Consider the following 21,305-nt stretch of genomic DNA (forward strand, 5'->3'; position numbering starts at 1 on the left):
ACCCATATAGATACTATTCTACCCAGTATCTATTCTAGGTAGAATATCACCCATATAGATACCGGTACAATTCTACCCATATACGTATAGATACCGGTACTATTCTACCCATATACGTATATACACTGGTAACTATTCTACCCATATACGTATATACACTGGTAACTATTCTACCCATATACGTATATACACTGGTGCTATTCTACCCATATGAATACTGGTCGAAAGCATTGCTAAAACCTTCATATGCTCATCAGGACTTGATATAATCAGCTGGTTTTTATCATTTCTAATTCTTGTAGAGTCTGACCATCTTCAAGAAGACCTGGCAGAGCTGTCAGGAGAGATTTCACTTAAACAAAGAATGATTGAAGAACTCGAAAGGAGCCAGCGACAACTGCAAACAATTCGTCAGCATTACGAGGATAAAATGCGCAACTTGCAGGACCAAATAATGGCTGTTGAACGAGAACGAAACCAGGTCCTAAGCAGCTTAGGTAACCTCCTGTTATAGCTAGTATATGTTAGATCAGCTGTTATAGCTAGTATATGTTAGATCAGCTGTTAATAGTTAATCAGCTAGCTCTTAACAAGTTTTAAAGTTCAGTCCATACAGTGCTATGGCTTCGGTGTAATAATCTGTCATTTAGATAGTAATTGGTATCAGTTTGATAATCTTAATGTGTAGCTAGCTTTGCAACCAGCTAATTCGTAACCGGACAGCAGTTACCAGGATAGCAAATACAAATGAAATAAACTGTTATGTGAGTTCTGTTTTCAGGCAGCAAGAAGCAGCAGTCGGAGGAGCAGGTGCGCAAAGTTAAAATGGAGTTTGAGAAACGGCTGGATACCATGCAACAGGAGCTCAATAAGGTAAATACTGCCAAAAAGGAGCACGCCAAAATGATGAAGAACCAAGTTGTCTACGACCGGCGCATCCGGGACCTCAATACTGAACTGAATGAGATGAAGAAGATAAAGGTAGGCTTGCTGACCGATACAAAAGCTGTGTTAGTTAATCCTACAAAGAGAGAAATCACCGCTATATTTATACCTGTGTTAGTTAATCCTACACAAAGAGATATCACCACTATATTTATATGTGTTAGTTAATCCTACACACAGAGATATCACCACTATATTTATATCTGTGTTAGTTAATCCTACACACAGATATCACCACTATATTTATATGTGTTAGTTAATCCTACACAGAGAGATATCACCACTATATTTATATGTGCTAGTTAATCCTACACAGAGATATCACCACTATATTTATATGTGTTAGTTAATCCTACACAGATATATCACCACTATATTTATCTGTGTTAGTTAATCCTACACAGAGAGATATCACCACTATATTTATATGTGCTAGTTAATCCTACACAGAGATATCACCACTATATTTATATGTGTTAGTTAATCCTACACAGAGAGATATCACCACTATATTTTTATGTGCTAGTTAATCCTACACAGAGATATCACCACTATATTTATATGTGTTAGTTAATCCTACACAGAGAGACATCACCACTATATTTATATATGTGCTAGTAAATCCTACACACAGAGATATCACCACTATATTTATATCTGTGTTAGTTAATCCTACACACAGATATCACTACTATATTTATATGTGTTAGTTAATCCTACACAGAGATATCACCACTATATTTATATGTGTTAGTTAATCCTACACAGAGAGATATCACCACTATATTTATATGTGCTAGTTAATCCTACACAGAGAGACATCACCACTATATTTATATGTGCTAGTTAATCCTACACAGAGATATCACCACTATATTTATATGTGCTAGTTAATCCTACACAGAGATATCACCACTATATTTATATGTGCTAGTTAATCCTACACAAAGATATATCACCACTATATTTATTTATGTCTTACTTAATCCTACACAGAGAGACATCACTACTATATTTATATCTGTGTTAGTCAGGGAAAAGTTTGAATGGGAAATAATTGTTTGGCGTATGAGTTTTTTGGGATCTTCGTAATGTGTTGTGTTGACTATTGCACCACCACATGATCTTGGTTTCGGAGATCTCGACAACTATGGTGATGCTATTGCAGGTGCGACTGATGGCACAAATGAAGACGGAATCAGAGAAGAATAAGATTAGTGACCAACGAAAGAATAAGGAGCTGCCACAGCTGAAAAAAGAGAAGCGGCAACGAGACAATCAGGTGCGCATGTTGGAGTTGCAAAACAGACAGAAAAATGCCATACTCAAGGTTGGTCTTTAACAACACTCAAATGTTGGTCTCTAAGTTTTCAAAGAGTGCCTTCATTAATTACAGGACGAATATAACAGTCTACTGATGTTTTAATTAATTCTGTCGTAAAAAGTAGGTGGCTTGGGATAGCCATCGACATTTCATGTATCCTTGACATATAAATCATTTTTATTTTATCCTAGCCTTTGCATAAGTCAGCGTATTGTGTTGCCAGCGCAAGCACGAAGAGGTCAGTCAGTTGAGGAAAAGACAAAGAGACTCGTCCGCCTCTTCCAGGGTGATGGCCAAAAATAGGGCAAACCTCTCCCATGAAAATTCATCTGGCAAGACTTCATCATCTTCTGCTTCTAGGCACAAGTCAGCAGCTCTTCTCTCCCAAGGTAACTGTTTGCATCGTCTTTTTTAACCTCTTTGTCCCAATCAATCTGCCAAATTTGCTTCAGAATGATTTTCATTTCTGGACAGTATTCTGGTAGCGAATGTTAGTTACTGAAGAACAACTTATAGCTGGGCCATAGCACTAACTGGGTCGTAACTTATAGCTGAGATAAAACTAGACAATGTTAAATGAGCAATTGCAGAGTAGATAACTGCTTGTTGCTCAGAAAGCGATTTACTATTTGCCTTTTGTTGATACGTCTAGCACATGTTATCTCATGTTATCTCATGTCACCTCATGTTATCTCACGGCACCTCATGTTATCTCATGTCACCTCATGTTATCTCATGGCACCTCATGTTATCTCATGTCACCTCTTATATCAAAGTTTCTCACAGCCTGTTGTTATAATCTCAACTTACTAGTGACTTTTTCTACTGATTACAGCTAAACCTAAAGTAATATAAAATAATCTGCCACTTAAATTGGAAGAGTATTTTTTTTGTGTATGGCATGTTTCTTATATATACACATATTATGTTGTCTTGTCCTCTGTGCTAATGGACACTACGTTTTACTCGATTACTCTAACTCAGGTGGCGAAAAGCAAGTGGGACAAGCTTGAGCGGTACATTACATCCGTCGTTGTGCGGAAACAGACAATTGCCAACATGGAAGCTGAGATGGATCTTCACATTAACAAGCGAGAACAGCTCAGCAAGAAGATAGATGCGTACAGTAAAAGGCTGGACACTGCCATTAGGAGAAATGAGGTCGGACACATGTATAGTCATTACTCTTAGGCTCTTAAAATGGGCAAATTTCTTAGCTGACATATGGCATAAACATCTGCTGCGACTACACAGATCGAGACTACTGAATAACTAGTTATGTTTTACAAGTATCAACCTAGGTCAAGTAAAGATCAAAACATCTATTGGATGTTGTCATTACCCTTATTGGAACATGATTGTATTAACACTATATATATATATATATATATATATATATATATATATATATATATATATATATATATATATATATATATATATATATATATATATATATATATATATATATATATATATATAGTAGATATGGGTAAACCATAGTTTATCATTGCACTAATGTTTGTACAGCTATTTACACTTGCGTTTTCTTTAAAAAAAGATCCATCAACTTATAATCTAAAATCGTCCAACTACAACTTGAACTCAGGCATATGAATTGTATCAAACTGCAAGTAAAACTTAGGTCTTTAAAATATTTAATCTAACATATCCTGAAATTTTATGCAAGCAGTTCCAATTTACACCAGTGTTCATCACATATCTTTTACAGCAAGTAACAGCCTTTTTCATATATAAATACTTGTTGGTCATCGTTGTCACTAGTTCAAAGCAACTTTCAAAAAAAATCGGTTTACTGTGAAAATGAACGAATTGGTGTCATGATTATGTTAATCAGGGATCAACACTTTTAACCAATCACAAATACATCAGTTTCTTCTATTACTACACAGCCATCAGGGGTGTGTGGTGTCTTTGCAAATAATAATTTTGCCAGCGTAAATAGCCAATGCCTTATTCCTTGTGATTCTCTAATGTTTTCTGTTCTGTTGAACATAAAACATTCTGAGAAACACATTTCTGTTCTGTTGAACAGAAAACTCTCTACAGACTCTTATTTGATAATTGCTGGCATAATCATTACATTGCATAGAGTAATCAGTAATGTCACGGTTACACTATATTGCGCTGAAATTTTGTTGATGATATGTTCAACTCATCTTCATAGCTGCTAAAGTCTGGTTTCCATATCGATTGCGAGACTCCGGCGGTAACTTGCGCAGCAAAACGCTTGCGACGTTAGGATCGGCAGCTTCTGTTTACATCTAAAGCTGCATTGCTAAACATAATCGCAGCTTCACATAAAATGTTCGCTCGCCACGCCATTTTGATAATGGTGACCTTTACCTGTACAGTGCATTTCAGGAAGGTTTTGCTTGCGGCTATTTGCGAAATTTGAACAGCGCTAAACTCTTGTGTTAACTGCCGGCAACTACCGGTGGTACTCGGCGGTACCCGGCGTGTAGGCTCACATTTCACCGCCATAGCCTGCGGTGCTGTTGCCAGTGCTTTGCGGCATATATGAGAACCACGCTTAAGGTAGTCGTTGTGTAACTCCTATTCATTTGCAGACGACTGTCGCCATGAACCTAGAAGATCAGCTGGAGACGATGAGCACCAATATGACATACATTCAGAGTAACGTGTCTGAGTGCCAAAACAATATCATGCAGATGGAAGAGGAGGCGAAGGTTTGTTCATTTGCTTTTGCTATGCGTCTGCTTAGGCTTGTAGTGGCTACTGCTAGCATTTACTAACTTTGCATTGTTTCCTGTCTAAGCATTTACTAACCTCGCATTGCTTCCTGTCTAAGCATTTACTAACCTCGCATTGCTTCCTGTCTAAGCATTTACTAACCTCGCATTACTTCTTGTCTAAGCATTTACTAACCTCGCATTGCTTCCTGTCTAAGCATTTACTAACCTCGCATTGCTTCCTGTCTAAGCATTTACTAACCTCGCATTGCTTCCTGTCTAAGCATTTACTAACCTTGCATTGCTTCCTGTCTAAGCATTTACTAATCTCGCATTGCTTTCTGTCTAAGCATTTACTAACCTCGCATTGCTTCCTGTCTAAGCATTTACTAATCTCACATTGCTTTCTGTCTAAGCATTTACTAACCTCGCATTGCTTCCTGTCTAAGCATTTACTAATCTCACATTGCTTTCTGTCTAAGCATTTACTAACCTTGCATTGCTTCCTGTCTAAGCATTTACTAACCTCGCATTGCTTCCTGTCTAAGCATTTAGTAATCTCGCATTGCTTCCTGTCTAAGCATTTACTAACCTTGCATTGCTTCCTGTCTAAGCATTTAGTAATCTCGCATTGCTTCCTGTCTAAGCATTTACCTAATATATTTCATCAGTGTGTTGTATGTTTAGTAATTATTCATTGCTTTATTTATCCTTTTTAATGTTACAGCGGGCTTAGCTAACAATTCCCATTTATCGGCCCGTTCCCATAGATGGCTATACTCGAATTTACGTAAGCGCATGTAAATCAGTAAAGTTATCTTCTACAGTCATGCAGCAACATTTGATTTTGTTAATTCAGAATCTATAATCTTTCACCTTTATTTGACATCCACAATGAGTTCATCTCCTATCGACTGGAAACATTTTCTCAATAATTCACTAGAAGCAGTTCATGTTATGTTTAAAACGCTACCCCTCTAACAACCTCTAAACCTCATCGTACGACTTGCATGCCCTTTCGTATCTATCTTGTCTCTCATATAAAATATTATTATAAGCCAAGATAATCTTTTAACCTGTCGTTATTCACTAGAAGAAATGACACTTTTATTCCTATATCAATAATTTTATTATGGCTCAAATTCTTCTCATAGATTCAAGAAACAGTTAACATGTTATATATTCTTATAGAATGAACCCCTGCTGTTTTTTTCTTGAGTCCTTTTTCATTAGTTTTTATCAGTTTATATTACGACAAAACAAGTTACATTTACATATTGCGATAGCTCTTTGGTTTGAGCATCAAATTTGGTCATTGCTTTTGCAATCACAACGCAACTCGAAGAACTGGTTGTTATATTGCTTGTAATGATGTCTCTGAACCATATTACAAAATGTGCTCATTACACATACTACCTTACTTGTTAGGATGAGACTAGTTTGACAAAAGCTTTGGATGTCTCCTCTGTTGATGAAAGCAACTATCTGTTGGAGCACCTTCTCTCACTCGCTCTCACTCAGGGCTTTGCTTGTACTCAGAAAGAATCTCAATTCAAGGAGTTGACTGCTCGCTACGATAAAATGCAGATGGATTCTAGGTTACGGGATTAGCTTTTAGACCAGGTTTTGCAGGATTCCGGGATAACTATACAGTCGCAACAAGAATGTAAGCCGGCCAAATATTCTAAACACTCTACGTTTACTACCATAGTGTTAAGGATTATCAAAGAGAATGTGAAATGTCTTGCAGATGGTTGTAGTTATAAGCTGTGTTACCTTCTCTTGTGTTAAGGTCTACCTGTAGTTATAAGCTGTGGTACCTTCTCTTGTGTTAAGATCTACCTGTAGTTATAAGCTGTGTTACCTTCTCTTGTGTTAAAATCTACCTGTAGTTATAAGCTGTGGTTCACCTTCTCTTGTGTTAAGATCTACCTGTAGTTATAAGCTGTGGTACCTTCTCTTGTGTTAAGATCTTCTCTTGTGTTAAGGTTAATGTGATTGTTTCTATTTGCATCAGTTTACTGGACATTTAATCTTTTTCGAAATTTTTTTAAAGCACCAGTGCAATAAAATGATTATTAAAATACATGACTACGGACATTGCATTAATTCATGTTTGTGAATGCAAGTAAAATTTTATAGGGTGAGCTCCAGCAAATCTATCTATGACAGCTACAAGTTCACATACACAGTAAATAGTATTTATAGTAAATAGCTACTATCAGTTTTAGTAGCTTTTAGCTCTCTGTATGACAGGCCTTAACTCACTCTGTATGACAGGCCTTAACTCACTCTGTATGACAGGCCTTAACTCACTCTGTATGACCGGCCTTAACTTACTCTGTATGACAGGCTTTAACTTACTCTGTATGACAGGCTTTAACTTACTCTGTATGACAGCCCTTAACTTGCTCCGTATGGCAGGCCTTAACTTACTCCGTATGACAGGCTTTAACTTACTCTGTATGACAGGCCTTAACTTACTCCGTATGAAAGGCCTTAACTTGCTCCGTATGACAGGCTTTAACTTACTCTGTATGACAGCCCTTAACTTACTCTGTATGACAGGCCTTAACTTACTCTGTATGACAGGCCTTAACTCACTCTGTATGACAGCCCTTAACTTGCTCCGTATGACAGGCTTTAACTTACTCTGTATGACAGCCCTTAACTTACCCTGTATGACAGGCCTTAACTTACTCTGTATGACAGGCCTTAACTTGCTCCGTATGACCGGCCTTGACCTACTTTTTCTGCCTGCAGAGATCTAGAACGGTATAGCTGTGGCACTAGTGGTGATAGTTCTGTGCAAACACTTCCTACTGAAATGGATAACAATTCCGTTTCTTCAATACCTCAGGTAATACTGACCTTTATTGATTTATTGAACAGGCATTTATTATTAATTTCAATAACTCTGCACGCATTGTTCAATCATTGTTAAGTGTCAGTAAGATGCGAATGGATATTTGAATAAATTACAAAGACAATTTGAATCAATGTCGTTGTTTATTTGGCAAAACACAGTTTTGTTAACCTAATAATTATATTACATGTTTTATATAGAATGCTTTTAAGTTGTTGTTTTGTTAAGGCAGAAAAAAACTAGCTGGATTCTGTAAAGTCTGACCTTTTTTAACCAATCAATTTATTCTCTCTCAAAACCAACAGTAAAATTTACACAACAAAATTTCTTTAAAAACGCTAATAATAACAACTAATGATAATAAAAAATCTAACAAGAATGTCATGGCCTTCGCCTGGTAAAGGCTAATTCGCACTCGTCCATTTATTTGTCAATGTGACGTGTTATTTTGTGTGTCTAGCCACAACAGCCTCAACTCTTACACATTTTGACACATTTTTTAAATGTAAGTCAGTGGCTGTCATTTGTTGCTTTTCTTCTTAACGCCGCAAAAAACGTAGCGTTCATGTATCTTTTGTAATTAACTTGAAACTTTCAGAGCTACAAACTATTTGATACATTTTACATGATTAACTTATGTTTTAGCTCTGTCACAACTGCTAGTTACATTTTTCTTCGTCAAATAGTATTTGAACATTGTGCTTTACCAACTTATGTAAACTTTGTTGAACGCAAATAATATTGAAAGTTAGCCTATCTATAAATTATTTATCTGTAATTTTTAAAAAAGAATTGAATTCTATGTTAGAGTATTAAATGAGGTGTCTCTAGACTATTGTTCACTTGGGGGCAAAATCTGAGTTTTTCAGAAGTATTAAAGACCACCAACTAAGGTGAAATCTACAGTTTGTTAACAGTAATGGTATACAACTTGTTAAGTGAGTTATTGCCATAATAAGTCTATGCCATAATAAGCTAAGGCGGGTAAGGTATATCATGTAACAATTAATTCGATAATGTTTTGCTAGACTAACACAAGGAAAAGCAGCTCGCTAGAAGCAGTAAGCGTAGTGTGCAAGTCTAGATTACTTTCATTGATCGCTTACTAGCATCATATTTTGACATATATAACAGCTGCTATATCATATATAACAGCTACTATAACATATATAACAGCTGCTATAACATATATAACAACTGCTATAACATATATAACAACTGCTATAACATATATAACAACTGCTATAACATATATGACAGCTGCTTTCAGTTAATTTCTTTTGCCGCCTTGATCAGTTGATCACCCTTGGTTGATGCAACCGTTTAAAGGTCAAGGCCAAGATTACCCATATAGATACTATTCTACCCAGTATCTATTCTAGGTAGAATATCACCCATATAGATACCGGTACAATTCTACCCATATACGTATAGATACCGGTACTATTCTACCCATATACGTATATACACTGGTAACTATTCTACCCATATACGTATATACACTGGTGCTATTCTACCCATATGAATACTGGTCGAAAGCATTGCTAAAACCTTCATATGCTCATCAGGACTTGATATAATCAGCTGGTTTTTATCATTTCTAATTCTTGTAGAGTCTGACCATCTTCAAGAAGACCTGGCAGAGCTGTCAGGAGAGATTTCACTTAAACAAAGAATGATTGAAGAACTCGAAAGGAGCCAGCGACAACTGCAAACAATTCGTCAGCATTACGAGGATAAAATGCGCAACTTGCAGGACCAAATAATGGCTGTTGAACGAGAACGAAACCAGGTCCTAAGCAGCTTAGGTAACCTCCTGTTATAGCTAGTATATGTTAGATCAGCTGTTATAGCTAGTATATGTTAGATCAGCTGTTAATAGTTAATCAGCTAGCTCTTAACAAGTTTTAAAGTTCAGTCCATACAGTGCTATGGCTTCGGTGTAATAATCTGTCATTTAGATAGTAATTGGTATGAGTTTGATAATCTTAATGTGTAGCTAGCTTTGCAACCAGCTAATTCGTAACCGGACAGCAGTTACCAGGATAGCAAATACAAATGAAATAAACTGTTATGTGAGTTCTGTTTTCAGGCAGCAAGAAGCAGCAGTCGGAGGAGCAGGTGCGCAAAGTTAAAATGGAGTTTGAGAAACGGCTGGATACCATGCAACAGGAGCTCAATAAGGTAAATACTGCCAAAAAGGAGCACGCCAAAATGATGAAGAACCAAGTTGTCTACGACCGGCGCATCAGGGACCTTAATACTGAACTGAATGAGATGAAGAAGATAAAGGTAGGCTTGCTGACCGATACAAAAGCTGTGTTAGTTAATCCTACAAAGAGAGAAATCACCGCTATATTTATACCTGTGTTAGTTAATCCTACACAAAGAGATATCACCACTATATTTATATGTGTTAGTTAATCCTACACACAGAGATATCACCACTATATTTATATCTGTGTTAGTTAATCCTACACACAGATATCACCACTATATTTATATGTGTTAGTTAATCCTACACAGAGAGATATCACCACTATATTTATATGTGCTAGTTAATCCTACACAGAGATATCACCACTATATTTATATGTGTTAGTTAATCCTACACAGATATATCACCACTATATTTATCTGTGTTAGTTAATCCTACACAGAGAGATATCACCACTATATTTATATGTGCTAGTTAATCCTACACAGAGATATCACCACTATATTTATATGTGTTAGTTAATCCTACACAGAGAGATATCACCACTATATTTTTATGTGCTAGTTAATCCTGCACAGAGATATCACCACTATATTTATATGTGTTAGTTAATCCTACACAGAGAGACATCACCACTATATTTATATATGTGCTAGTAAATCCTACACACAGAGATATCACCACTATATTTATATCTGTGTTAGTTAATCCTACACACAGATATCACTACTATATTTATATGTGTTAGTTAATCCTACACAGAGATATCACCACTATATTTATATGTGTTAGTTAATCCTACACAGAGAGATATCACCACTATATTTATATGTGCTAGTTAATCCTACACAGAGAGACATCACCACTATATTTATATGTGCTAGTTAATCCTACACAGAGATATCACCACTATATTTATATGTGCTAGTTAATCCTACACAGAGATATCACCACTATATTTATATGTGCTAGTTAATCCTACACAAAGATATATCACCACTATATTTATTTATGTCTTACTTAATCCTACACAGAGAGACATCACTACTATATTTATATCTGTGTTAGTCAGGGAAAAGTTTGAATGGGAAATAATTGTTTGGCGTATGAGTTTTTTGGGATCTTCGTAATGTGTTGTGTTGACTATTGCACCACCACATGATCTTGGTTTCGGAGATCTCGACAACTATGGTGATGCTATTGCAGGTGCGACTGATGGCACAAATGAAGACGGAATCAGAGAAGAATAAGATTAGTGACCAACGAAAGAATAAGGAGCTGCCACAGCTGAAAAAAGAGAAGCGGCAACGAGACAATCAGGTGCGCATGTTGGAGTTGCAAAACAGACAGAAAAATGCCATACTCAAGGTTGGTCTTTAACAACACTCAAATGTTGGTCTCTAAGTTTTCAAAGAGTGCCTTCATTAATTACAGGACGAATATAACAGTCTACTGATGTTTTAATTAATTCTGTCGTAAAAAGTAGGTGGCTTGGGATAGCCATCGACATTTCATGTATCCTTGACATATAAATCATTTTTATTTTATCCTAGCCTTTGCATAAGTCAGCGTATTGTGTTGCCAGCGCAAGCACGAAGAGGTCAGTCAGTTGAGGAAAAGACAAAGAGACTCGTCCGCCTCTTCCAGGGTGATGGCCAAAAATAGGGCAAACCTCTCCCATGAAAATTCATCTGGCAAGACTTCATCATCTTCTGCTTCTAGGCACAAGTCAGCAGCTCTTCTCTCCCAAGGTAACTGTTTGCATCGTCTTTTTTAACCTCTTTGTCCCAATCAATCTGCCAAATTTGCTTCAGAATGATTTTCATTTCTGGACAGTATTCTGGTAGCGAATGTTAGTTACTGAAGAACAACTTATAGCTGGGCCATAGCACTAACTGGGTCGTAACTTATAGCTGAGATAAAACTAGACAATGTTAAATGAGCAATTGCAGAGTAGATAACTGCTTGTTGCTCAGACGGCGATTTACTATTTGCCTTTTGTTGATACGTCTAGCACATGTTATCTCATGTTATCTCATGTCACCTCATGTTATCTCACGGCACCTCATGTTATCTCATGTCACCTCATGTTATCTCATGGCACCTCATGTTATCTCATGTCACCTCTTATATCAAAGTTTCTCACAGCCTGTTGTTATAATCTCAACTTACTAGTGACTTTTTCTACTGATTACAGCTAAACCTAAAGTAATATAAAATAATCTGCCACTTAAATTGGAAGAGTATTTTTTTTGTGTATGGCATGTTTCTTATATATACACATATTATGTTGTCTTGTCCTCTGTGCTAATGGACACTACGTTTTACTCGATTACTCTAACTCAGGTGGCGAAAAGCAAGTGGGACAAGCTTGAGCGGTACATTACATCCGTTGTTGTGCGGAAACAGACAATTGCCAACATGGAAGCTGAGATGGATCTTCACATTAACAAGCGAGAACAGCTCAGCAAGAAGATAGATGCGTACAGTAAAAGGCTGGACACTGCCATTAGGAGAAATGAGGTCGGACACATGTATAGTCATTACTCTTAGGCTCTTAAAATGGGCAAATTTCTTAGCTGACATATGGCATAAACATCTGCTGCGACTACACAGATCGAGACTACTGAATAACTAGTTATGTTTTACAAGTATCAACCTAGGTCAAGTAAAGATCAAAACATCTATTGGATGTTGTCATTACCCTTATTGGAACATGATTGTATTAACACTATATATATATATATATATATATATATATATATATATATATATATATATATATATATATATATATATATATATATATATATGTATATATATATATAGTAGATATGGGTAAACCATAGTTTATCATTGCACTAATGTTTGTACAGCTATTTACACTTGTGTTTTCTTTAAAAAAAGATCCATCAACTTATAATCTAAAATCGTCCAACTACAACTTGAACTCAGGCATATGAATTGTATCAAACTGCAAGTAAAACTTAGGTCTTTAAAATATTTAATCTAACATATCCTGAAATTTTATGCAAGCAGTTCCAATTTACACCAGTGTTCATCACATATCTTTTACAGCAAGTAACAGCCTTTTTCATATATAAATACTTGTTGGTCATCGTTGTCACTAGTTCAAAGCAACTTTCAAAAAAAATCGGTTTACTGTGAAAATGAACGAATTGGTGTCATGATTATGTTAATCAGGGATCAACACTTTTAACCAATCACAAATACATCAGTTTCTTCTATTACTACACAGCCATCAGGGGTGTGTGGTGTCTTTGCAAATAATAATTTTGCCAGCGTAAATAGCCAATGCCTTATTCCTTGTGATTCTCTAATGTTTTCTGTTCTGTTGAACATAAAACATTCTGAGAAACACATTTCTGTTCTGTTGAACAGAAAACTCTCTACAGACTCTTATTTGATAATTGCTGGCATAATCATTACATTGCATAGAGTAATCAGTAATGTCACGGTTACACTATATTGCGCTGAAATTTTGTTGATGATATGTTCAACTCATCTTCATAGCTGCTAAAGTCTGGTTTCCATATCGATTGCGAGACTCCGGCGGTAACTTGCGCAGCAAAACGCTTGCGACGTTAGGATCGGCAGCTTCTGTTTACATCTAAAGCTGCATTGCTAAACATAATCGCAGCTTCACATAAAATGTTCGCTCGCCACGCCATTTTGATAATGGTGACCTTTACCTGTACAGTGCATTTCAGGAAGGTTTTGCTTGCGGCTATTTGCGAAATTTGAACAGCGCTAAACTCTTGTGTTAACTGCCGGCAACTACCGGTGGTACTCGGCGGTACCCGGCGTGTAGGCTCACATTTCACCGCCATAGCCTGCGGTGCTGTTGCCGGTGCTTTGCGGCATATATGAGAACCACGCTTAAGGTAGTCGTTGTGTAACTCCTATTCATTTGCAGACGACTGTCGCCATGAACCTAGAAGATCAGCTGGAGACGATGAGCACCAATATGACATACATTCAGAGTAACGTGTCTGAGTGCCAAAACAATATCATGCAGATGGAAGAGGAGGCGAAGGTTTGTTCATTTGCTTTTGCTATGCGTCTGCTTAGGCTTGTAGTGGCTACTGCTAGCATTTACTAACTTTGCATTGTTTCCTGTCTAAGCATTTACTAACCTCGCATTGCTTCCTGTCTAAGCATTTACTAACCTCGCATTGCTTCCTGTCTAAGCATTTACTAACCTCGCATTACTTCTTGTCTAAGCAGTTACTAACCTCGCATTGCTTCCTGTCTAAGCATTTACTAACCTCGCATTGCTTCCTGTCTAAGCATTTACTAACCTCGCATTGCTTCCTGTCTAAGCATTTACTAACCTTGCATTGCTTCCTGTCTAAGCATTTACTAATCTCGCATTGCTTTCTGTCTAAGCATTTACTAACCTCGCATTGCTTCCTGTCTAAGCATTTACTAATCTCACATTGCTTTCTGTCTAAGCATTTACTAACCTCGCATTGCTTCCTGTCTAAGCATTTACTAATCTCACATTGCTTTCTGTCTAAGCATTTACTAACCTTGCATTGCTTCCTGTCTAAGCATTTACTAACCTCGCATTGCTTCCTGTCTAAGCATTTAGTAATCTCGCATTGCTTCCTGTCTAAGCATTTACTAACCTTGCATTGCTTCCTGTCTAAGCATTTAGTAATCTCGCATTGCTTCCTGTCTAAGCATTTACCTAATATATTTCATCAGTGTGTTGTATGTTTAGTAATTATTCATTGCTTTATTTATCCTTTTTAATGTTACAGCGGGCTTAGCTAACAATTCCCATTTATCGGCCCGTTCCCATAGATGGCTATACTCGAATTTACGTAAGCGCATGTAAATCAGTAAAGTTATCTTCTACAGTCATGCAGCAACATTTGATTTTGTTAATTCAGAATCTATAATCTTTCACCTTTATTTGACATCCACAATGAGTTCATCTCCTATCGACTGGAAACATTTTCTCAATAATTCACTAGAAGCAGTTCATGTTATGTTTAAAACGCTACCCCTCTAACAACCTCTAAACCTCATCGTACGACTTGCATGCCCTTTCGTATCTATCTTGTCTCTCATATAAAATATTATTATAAGCCAAGATAATCTTTTAACCTGTCGTTATTCACTAGAAGAAATGACACTTTTATTCCTATATCAATAATTTTATTATGGCTCAAATTCTTCTCATAGATTCAAGAAACAGTTAACATGTTATATATTCTTATAGAATGAACCCCTGCTGTTTTTTTCTTGAGTCCTTTTTCATTAGTTTTTATCAGTTTATATTACGACAAAACAAGTTACATTTACATATTGCGATAGCTCTTTGGTTTGAGCATCAAAATTGGTCATTGCTTTTGCAATCACAACGCAACTCGAAGAACTGGTTGTTATATTGCTTGTAATGATGTCTCTGAACCATATTACAAAATGTGCTCATTACACATACTACCTTACTTGTTAGGATGAGACTAGTTTGACAAAAGCTTTGGATGTCTCCTCTGTTGATGAAAGCAACTATCTGTTGGAGCACCTTCTCTCACTCGCTCTCACTCAGGGCTTTGCTTGTACTCAGAAAGAATCTCAATTCAAGGAGTTGACTGCTCGCTACGATAAAATGCAGATGGATTCTAGGTTACGGGATTAGCTTTTAGACCAGGTTTTGCAGGATTCCGGGATAACTATACAGTCGCAACAAGAATGTAAGCCGGCCAAATATTCTAAACACTCTACGTTTACTACCATAGTGTTAAGGATTATCAAAGAGAATGTGAAATGTCTTGCAGATGGTTGTAGTTATAAGCTGTGTTACCTTCTCTTGTGTTAAGGTCTACCTGTAGTTATAAGCTGTGGTACCTTCTCTTGTGTTAAGATCTACCTGTAGTTATAAGCTGTGTTACCTTCTCTTGTGTTAAAATCTACCTGTAGTTATAAGCTGTGGTTCACCTTCTCTTGTGTTAAGATCTACCTGTAGTTATAAGCTGTGGTACCTTCTCTTGTGTTAAGATCTTCTCTTGTGTTAAGGTTAATGTGATTGTTTCTATTTGCATCAGTTTACTGGACATTTAATCTTTTTCGAAATTTTTTTAAAGCACCAGTGCAATAAAATGATTATTAAAATACATGACTACGGACATTGCATTAATTCATGTTTGTGAATGCAAGTAAAATTTTATAGGGTGAGCTCCAGCAAATCTATCTATGACAGCTACAAGTTCACATACACAGTAAATAGTATTTATAGTAAATAGCTACTATCAGTTTTAGTAGCTTTTAGCTCTCTGTATGACAGGCCTTAACTCACTCTGTATGACAGGCCTTAACTCACTCTGTATGACAGGCCTTAACTCACTCTGTATGACCGGCCTTAACTTACTCTGTATGACAGGCTTTAACTTACTCTGTATGACAGGCTTTAACTTACTCTGTATGACAGCCCTTAACTTGCTCCGTATGGCAGGCCTTAACTTACTCCGTATGACAGGCTTTAACTTACTCTGTATGACAGGCCTTAACTTACTCCGTATGAAAGGCCTTAACTTGCTCCGTATGACAGGCTTTAACTTACTCTGTATGACAGCCCTTAACTTACTCTGTATGACAGGCCTTAACTTACTCTGTATGACAGGCCTTAACTCACTCTGTATGACAGCCCTTAACTTGCTCCGTATGACAGGCTTTAACTTACTCTGTATGACAGCCCTTAACTTACCCTGTATGACAGGCCTTAACTTACTCTGTATGACAGGCCTTAACTTGCTCCGTATGACCGGCCTTGACCTACTTTTTCTGCCTGCAGAGATCTAGAACGGTATAGCTGTGGCACTAGTGGTGATAGTTCTGTGCAAACACTTCCTACTGAAATGGATAACAATTCCGTTTCTTCAATACCTCAGGTAATACTGACCTTTATTGATTTATTGAACAGGCATTTATTATTAATTTCAATAACTCTGCACGCATTGTTCAATCATTGTTAAGTGTCAGTAAGATGCGAATGGATATTTGAATAAATTACAAAGACAATTTGAATCAATGTCGTTGTTTATTTGGCAAAACACAGTTTTGTTAACCTAATAATTATATTACATGTTTTATATAGAATGCTTTTAAGTTGTTGTTTTGTTAAGGCAGAAAAAAACTAGCTGGATTCTGTAAAGTCTGACCTTTTTTAACCAATCAATTTATTCTCTCTCAAAACCAACAGTAAAATTTACACAACAAAATTTCTTTAAAAACGCTAATAATAACAACTAATGATAATAAAAAATCTAACAAGAATGTCATGGCCTTCGCCTGGTAAAGGCTAATTCGCACTCGTCCATTTATTTGTCAATGTGACGTGTTATTTTGTGTGTCTAGCCACAACAGCCTCAACTCTTACACATTTTGACACATTTTTTAAATGTAAGTCAGTGGCTGTCATTTGTTGCTTTTCTTCTTAACGCCGCAAAAAACGTAGCGTTCATGTATCTTTTGTAATTAACTTGAAACTTTCAGAGCTACAAACTATTTGATACATTTTACATGATTAACTTATGTTTTAGCTCTGTCACAACTGCTAGTTACATTTTTCTTCGTCAAATAGTATTTGAACATTGTGCTTGACCAACTTATGTAAACTTTGTTGAACGCAAATAATATTGAAAGTTAGCCTATCTATAAATTATTTATCTGTAATTTTTAAAAAAGAATTGAATTCTATGTTAGAGTATTAAATGAGGTGTCTCTAGACTATTGTTCACTTGGGGGCAAAGTCTGAGTTTTTCAGAAGTATTAAAGACCACCAACTAAGGTGAAATCTACAGTTTGTTAACAGTAATGGTATACAACTTGTTAAGTGAGTTATTGCCATAATAAGTCTATGCCATAATAAGCCAAGGCGGGTAAGGTATATCATGTAACAATTAATTCGATAATGTTTTGCTAGACTAACACAAGGAAGAGCAGCTCGCTAGAAGCAGTAAGCGTAGTGTGCAAGTCTAGATTACTTTCATTGATCGCTTACTAGCATCATATTTTGACATATATAACAGCTGCTATATCATATATAACAGCTACTATAACATATATAACAGCTGCTATAACATATATAACAACTGCTATAACATATATAACAACTGCTATAACATATATAACAACTGCTATAACATATATGACAGCTGCTTTCAGTTAATTTCTTTTGCCGCCTTGATCAGTTGATCACCCTTGGTTGATGCAACCGTTTAAAGGTGAAGGCCAAGATTACCCATATAGATACTATTCTACCCAGTATCTATACTAGGTAGAATAGCACCCATATAGATACCGGTACAATTCTACCCATATACGTATAGATACCGGTACTATTCTACCCATATACGTATATACACTGGTAACTATTCTACCCATATACGTATATACACTGGTGCTATTCTACCCATATGAATACTGGTCGAAAGCATTGCTAAAACCTTCATATGCTCATCAGGACTTGATATAATCAGCTGGTTTTTATCATTTCTAATTCTTGTAGAGTCTGACCATCTTCAAGAAGACCTGGCAGAGCTGTCAGGAGAGATTTCACTTAAACAAAGAAGTGTGTTAATAAAAGGGTGACAATTCTGTAACTGGTATAGCCTTAAATTTTAGTATAAAAAAGTTCATGAAAGTGTCTCTCCAAATTTAAATATTCCATTTTGCACTATGAGCTATAATGATTCTCTTGCTCTGCAGGCTGAATTTTATTCTGCTATTTTAATTTCAGCAGAGATAAATCACAGTTGACCACTTCTGAAATAAAAGACGTGCTGTTGACACCCCCATCCTCGCCATCGCTGAGCAGGAGACGCCAGCCACTCCAGGACTCTGACAGTACTAATGTATTCATGAGGCTCACCAACACACAAACTGGCGGCACACAAAATAAAAAGGCGCAGAGCTTTGGCACCGTCAGCAGCTGTGACAAAGTAATGAGGCCCAAGTTTTCAAGTTTAACCCGTTGAACTACTTACGTAATTGTCTTCATGTGTTGACTAACAAATTATGAGCTGGATTTGCATGTATGTGAGTCTATACAGCCTAATACTAACTTACTGTGATACCTCCAACATCATTAAAATCATTCAAAAACAAATATTAACTGAGCATGGAAAAAACATTTCATAATCACGATGATGAACAGTCGCGTGTTTCTAGAGCATTGCTTACTGAGTACTGCTGCAAAAAGTCTCAGACTGAACAAACAGTTGCCCTAATGCCATTCCCCTAAAGATATACTATTCGGCTCACGTTGGACTAAATAGGAATATTGCATCTCTTAGAAATTAGAAACTCAGGCTAGAATTAGTGTTGTTAGTCTCAAATAGCAAGAATTAACAAAGAGTGCGCACCAAATCGCAGAGTGGTTTGTTATAACAGATGCGTTTCACTGCCTTGAAGGGGCCAACTCAATTTTGGCGTTATCAGCTCTTAGATAAAAGCCCAATGCGTAAACCTTTTGAATGGCCCTACAATACGTTTTCTGTAGTCTATGATTTTTACCATGCGACAATGTATTGTAAACAACCTCGCTACATCATGTGTCTGGTACACTTGTCTACACACAATCTATACACAATCTAGGCAACTAGTTGGGCAATTGACCTTATGACCTTGTGTATCTTGACTAGAGAGGTGATACTAGCCATGGCATCCTAGGAGTAACTTGTAACTAAGCAAGTGCTTACAAATGTTTGCTTTTCAAACAACACGAGTGATGAGCCAGATGAGCAAACAATAGGCATTCGTAGTCCATAGTAGTCCCATTGTATAACGACTTGGAGAGGTTTATTTATGACGATAATATTGAGTGATGCTGCTCCAAAGTACTCCTATTGTAGCGCGTTGCTTCATGAGCCTCTATTTTGATTGCTATGAGTTGGCAAATCGCTACTCTTCCAACTAGCCCCACTTTTTGCCTTTGGTGTTCTAGTAGCACACCAAACCACGGACTGCAGCACCTCTTCTTTACAAGAAAATAATAATTTTAGGAATCGTTATGATTTTAATGTTAGTTTTTCTAGGCTAAGCGATGCACTCTTTGATATATTAAAATGGCTAGAGAGCATTAAATTAGCATTAGACTAACTACACGATATGCAAGTAAAATAATTATATGTTGAAAGCATAATTTTTATTCCCCATAAGCCTTTAAAACGATTGACGTAAAAAATTTCACTAATAGAACATTGGGGTGAAGATATTTTCGAGTCATCTTTATACCTGCAGTAGATCATTTATAGGAGGTATGATTGGTTTCTGTCTAAGAGCTATGTATGTGTAACCTTATCAAATTGTAATAGCGATGTTGTTACTAGAAGCTCAGCAACATTGTTACTTAAATTTACATGTTTTCATTTGGGTGGGTCTCTTGCAGGTGACAAGCTCCAACCAGAGTCTCATATGTGTAAATAAGGCAGTTGGTCACACAAAGGCTGTACTATCTATATGTGCCGCCGACAATCTTTTGGTTTCTGGCAGTAAAGGTAAGTGTCAAGTTGACTCTAATCTAACGCACTAACATATTCTAATACCTCATAATTGACCTGCGTTTCCTTTTGTCTCGCAGACTTGACGTGCAAAGCGTGGAACATGTCAATTGGTTCAGAAGTTTTGTGTCTTGGTGACCACCCTAACTATGTCTCCAAAGTTCGATATTGCGAGGTCAACCGGCTTGTCTACACTGTCTCCAATTCATTTGTCAAAATGTGGGACATCCGAGCTGGAGCTAAATGTATAACAGTGCTCAGGTAAGCCTAGCTCGACTCATACTTGCTTTCAGATGCAATTACATTTATATGGCTACTTGTTACCTTCTCTACCACACATACAGTCAAACTGTCCAACATAAGATATTACAGTTAGTTCCTATCATAACGGTTAGTTCCTATCATAACAGTTAGTTCCTATCGTAATGGGTAGTTCCTATAATAACTGTTAGTTCCTATCGTAACGGTTAGTTCCTATCGTAAAGGTTAGTTCCTATCATAACGGTTAGTTCCAATCGTAACGGTTAGTTGCTATCGTAACGGTTAGTTCCTATTGTAACGGTTAGTTCCCATCGTAACGGTTAGTTCCTATCGTAACGGTTAGTTCCTATTCTTTCGGTTAGTTCCTATCAAAACGGTTAGTTCCTATCATAACCGTTAGTTCCTATCATAACGGTTAGTTCCTATCGTAACGGTTAGTTCCTAT

The 21,305-nt window shown here is 36.7% G+C and overlaps 1 protein-coding gene across 1 annotated transcript; it reads left to right on the forward strand.

Moving 5' to 3' along the window:
- Nucleotides 1–18,510: 18,510 nt before the first annotated feature.
- LOC137410081 (kinesin-like protein KIF21A) lies at nucleotides 18,511–20,864 on the forward strand. The gene is made up of 3 exons (XM_068095661.1): nucleotides 18,511–19,039; nucleotides 20,488–20,596; nucleotides 20,680–20,864. Exons 1-3 carry the CDS (start codon nucleotides 18,959–18,961, stop codon nucleotides 20,862–20,864), a joined length of 375 nt encoding a protein of 124 aa, XP_067951762.1. The 5' UTR covers nucleotides 18,511–18,958.
- The last annotated feature ends 441 nt before the right edge of the window (nucleotides 20,865–21,305 follow it).

Source organism: Watersipora subatra, unplaced genomic scaffold, assembly GCF_963576615.1.
Source record: "Watersipora subatra unplaced genomic scaffold, tzWatSuba1.1 SCAFFOLD_154, whole genome shotgun sequence".
Lineage (NCBI taxonomy): Eukaryota > Metazoa > Bryozoa > Gymnolaemata > Cheilostomatida > Watersiporidae > Watersipora > Watersipora subatra.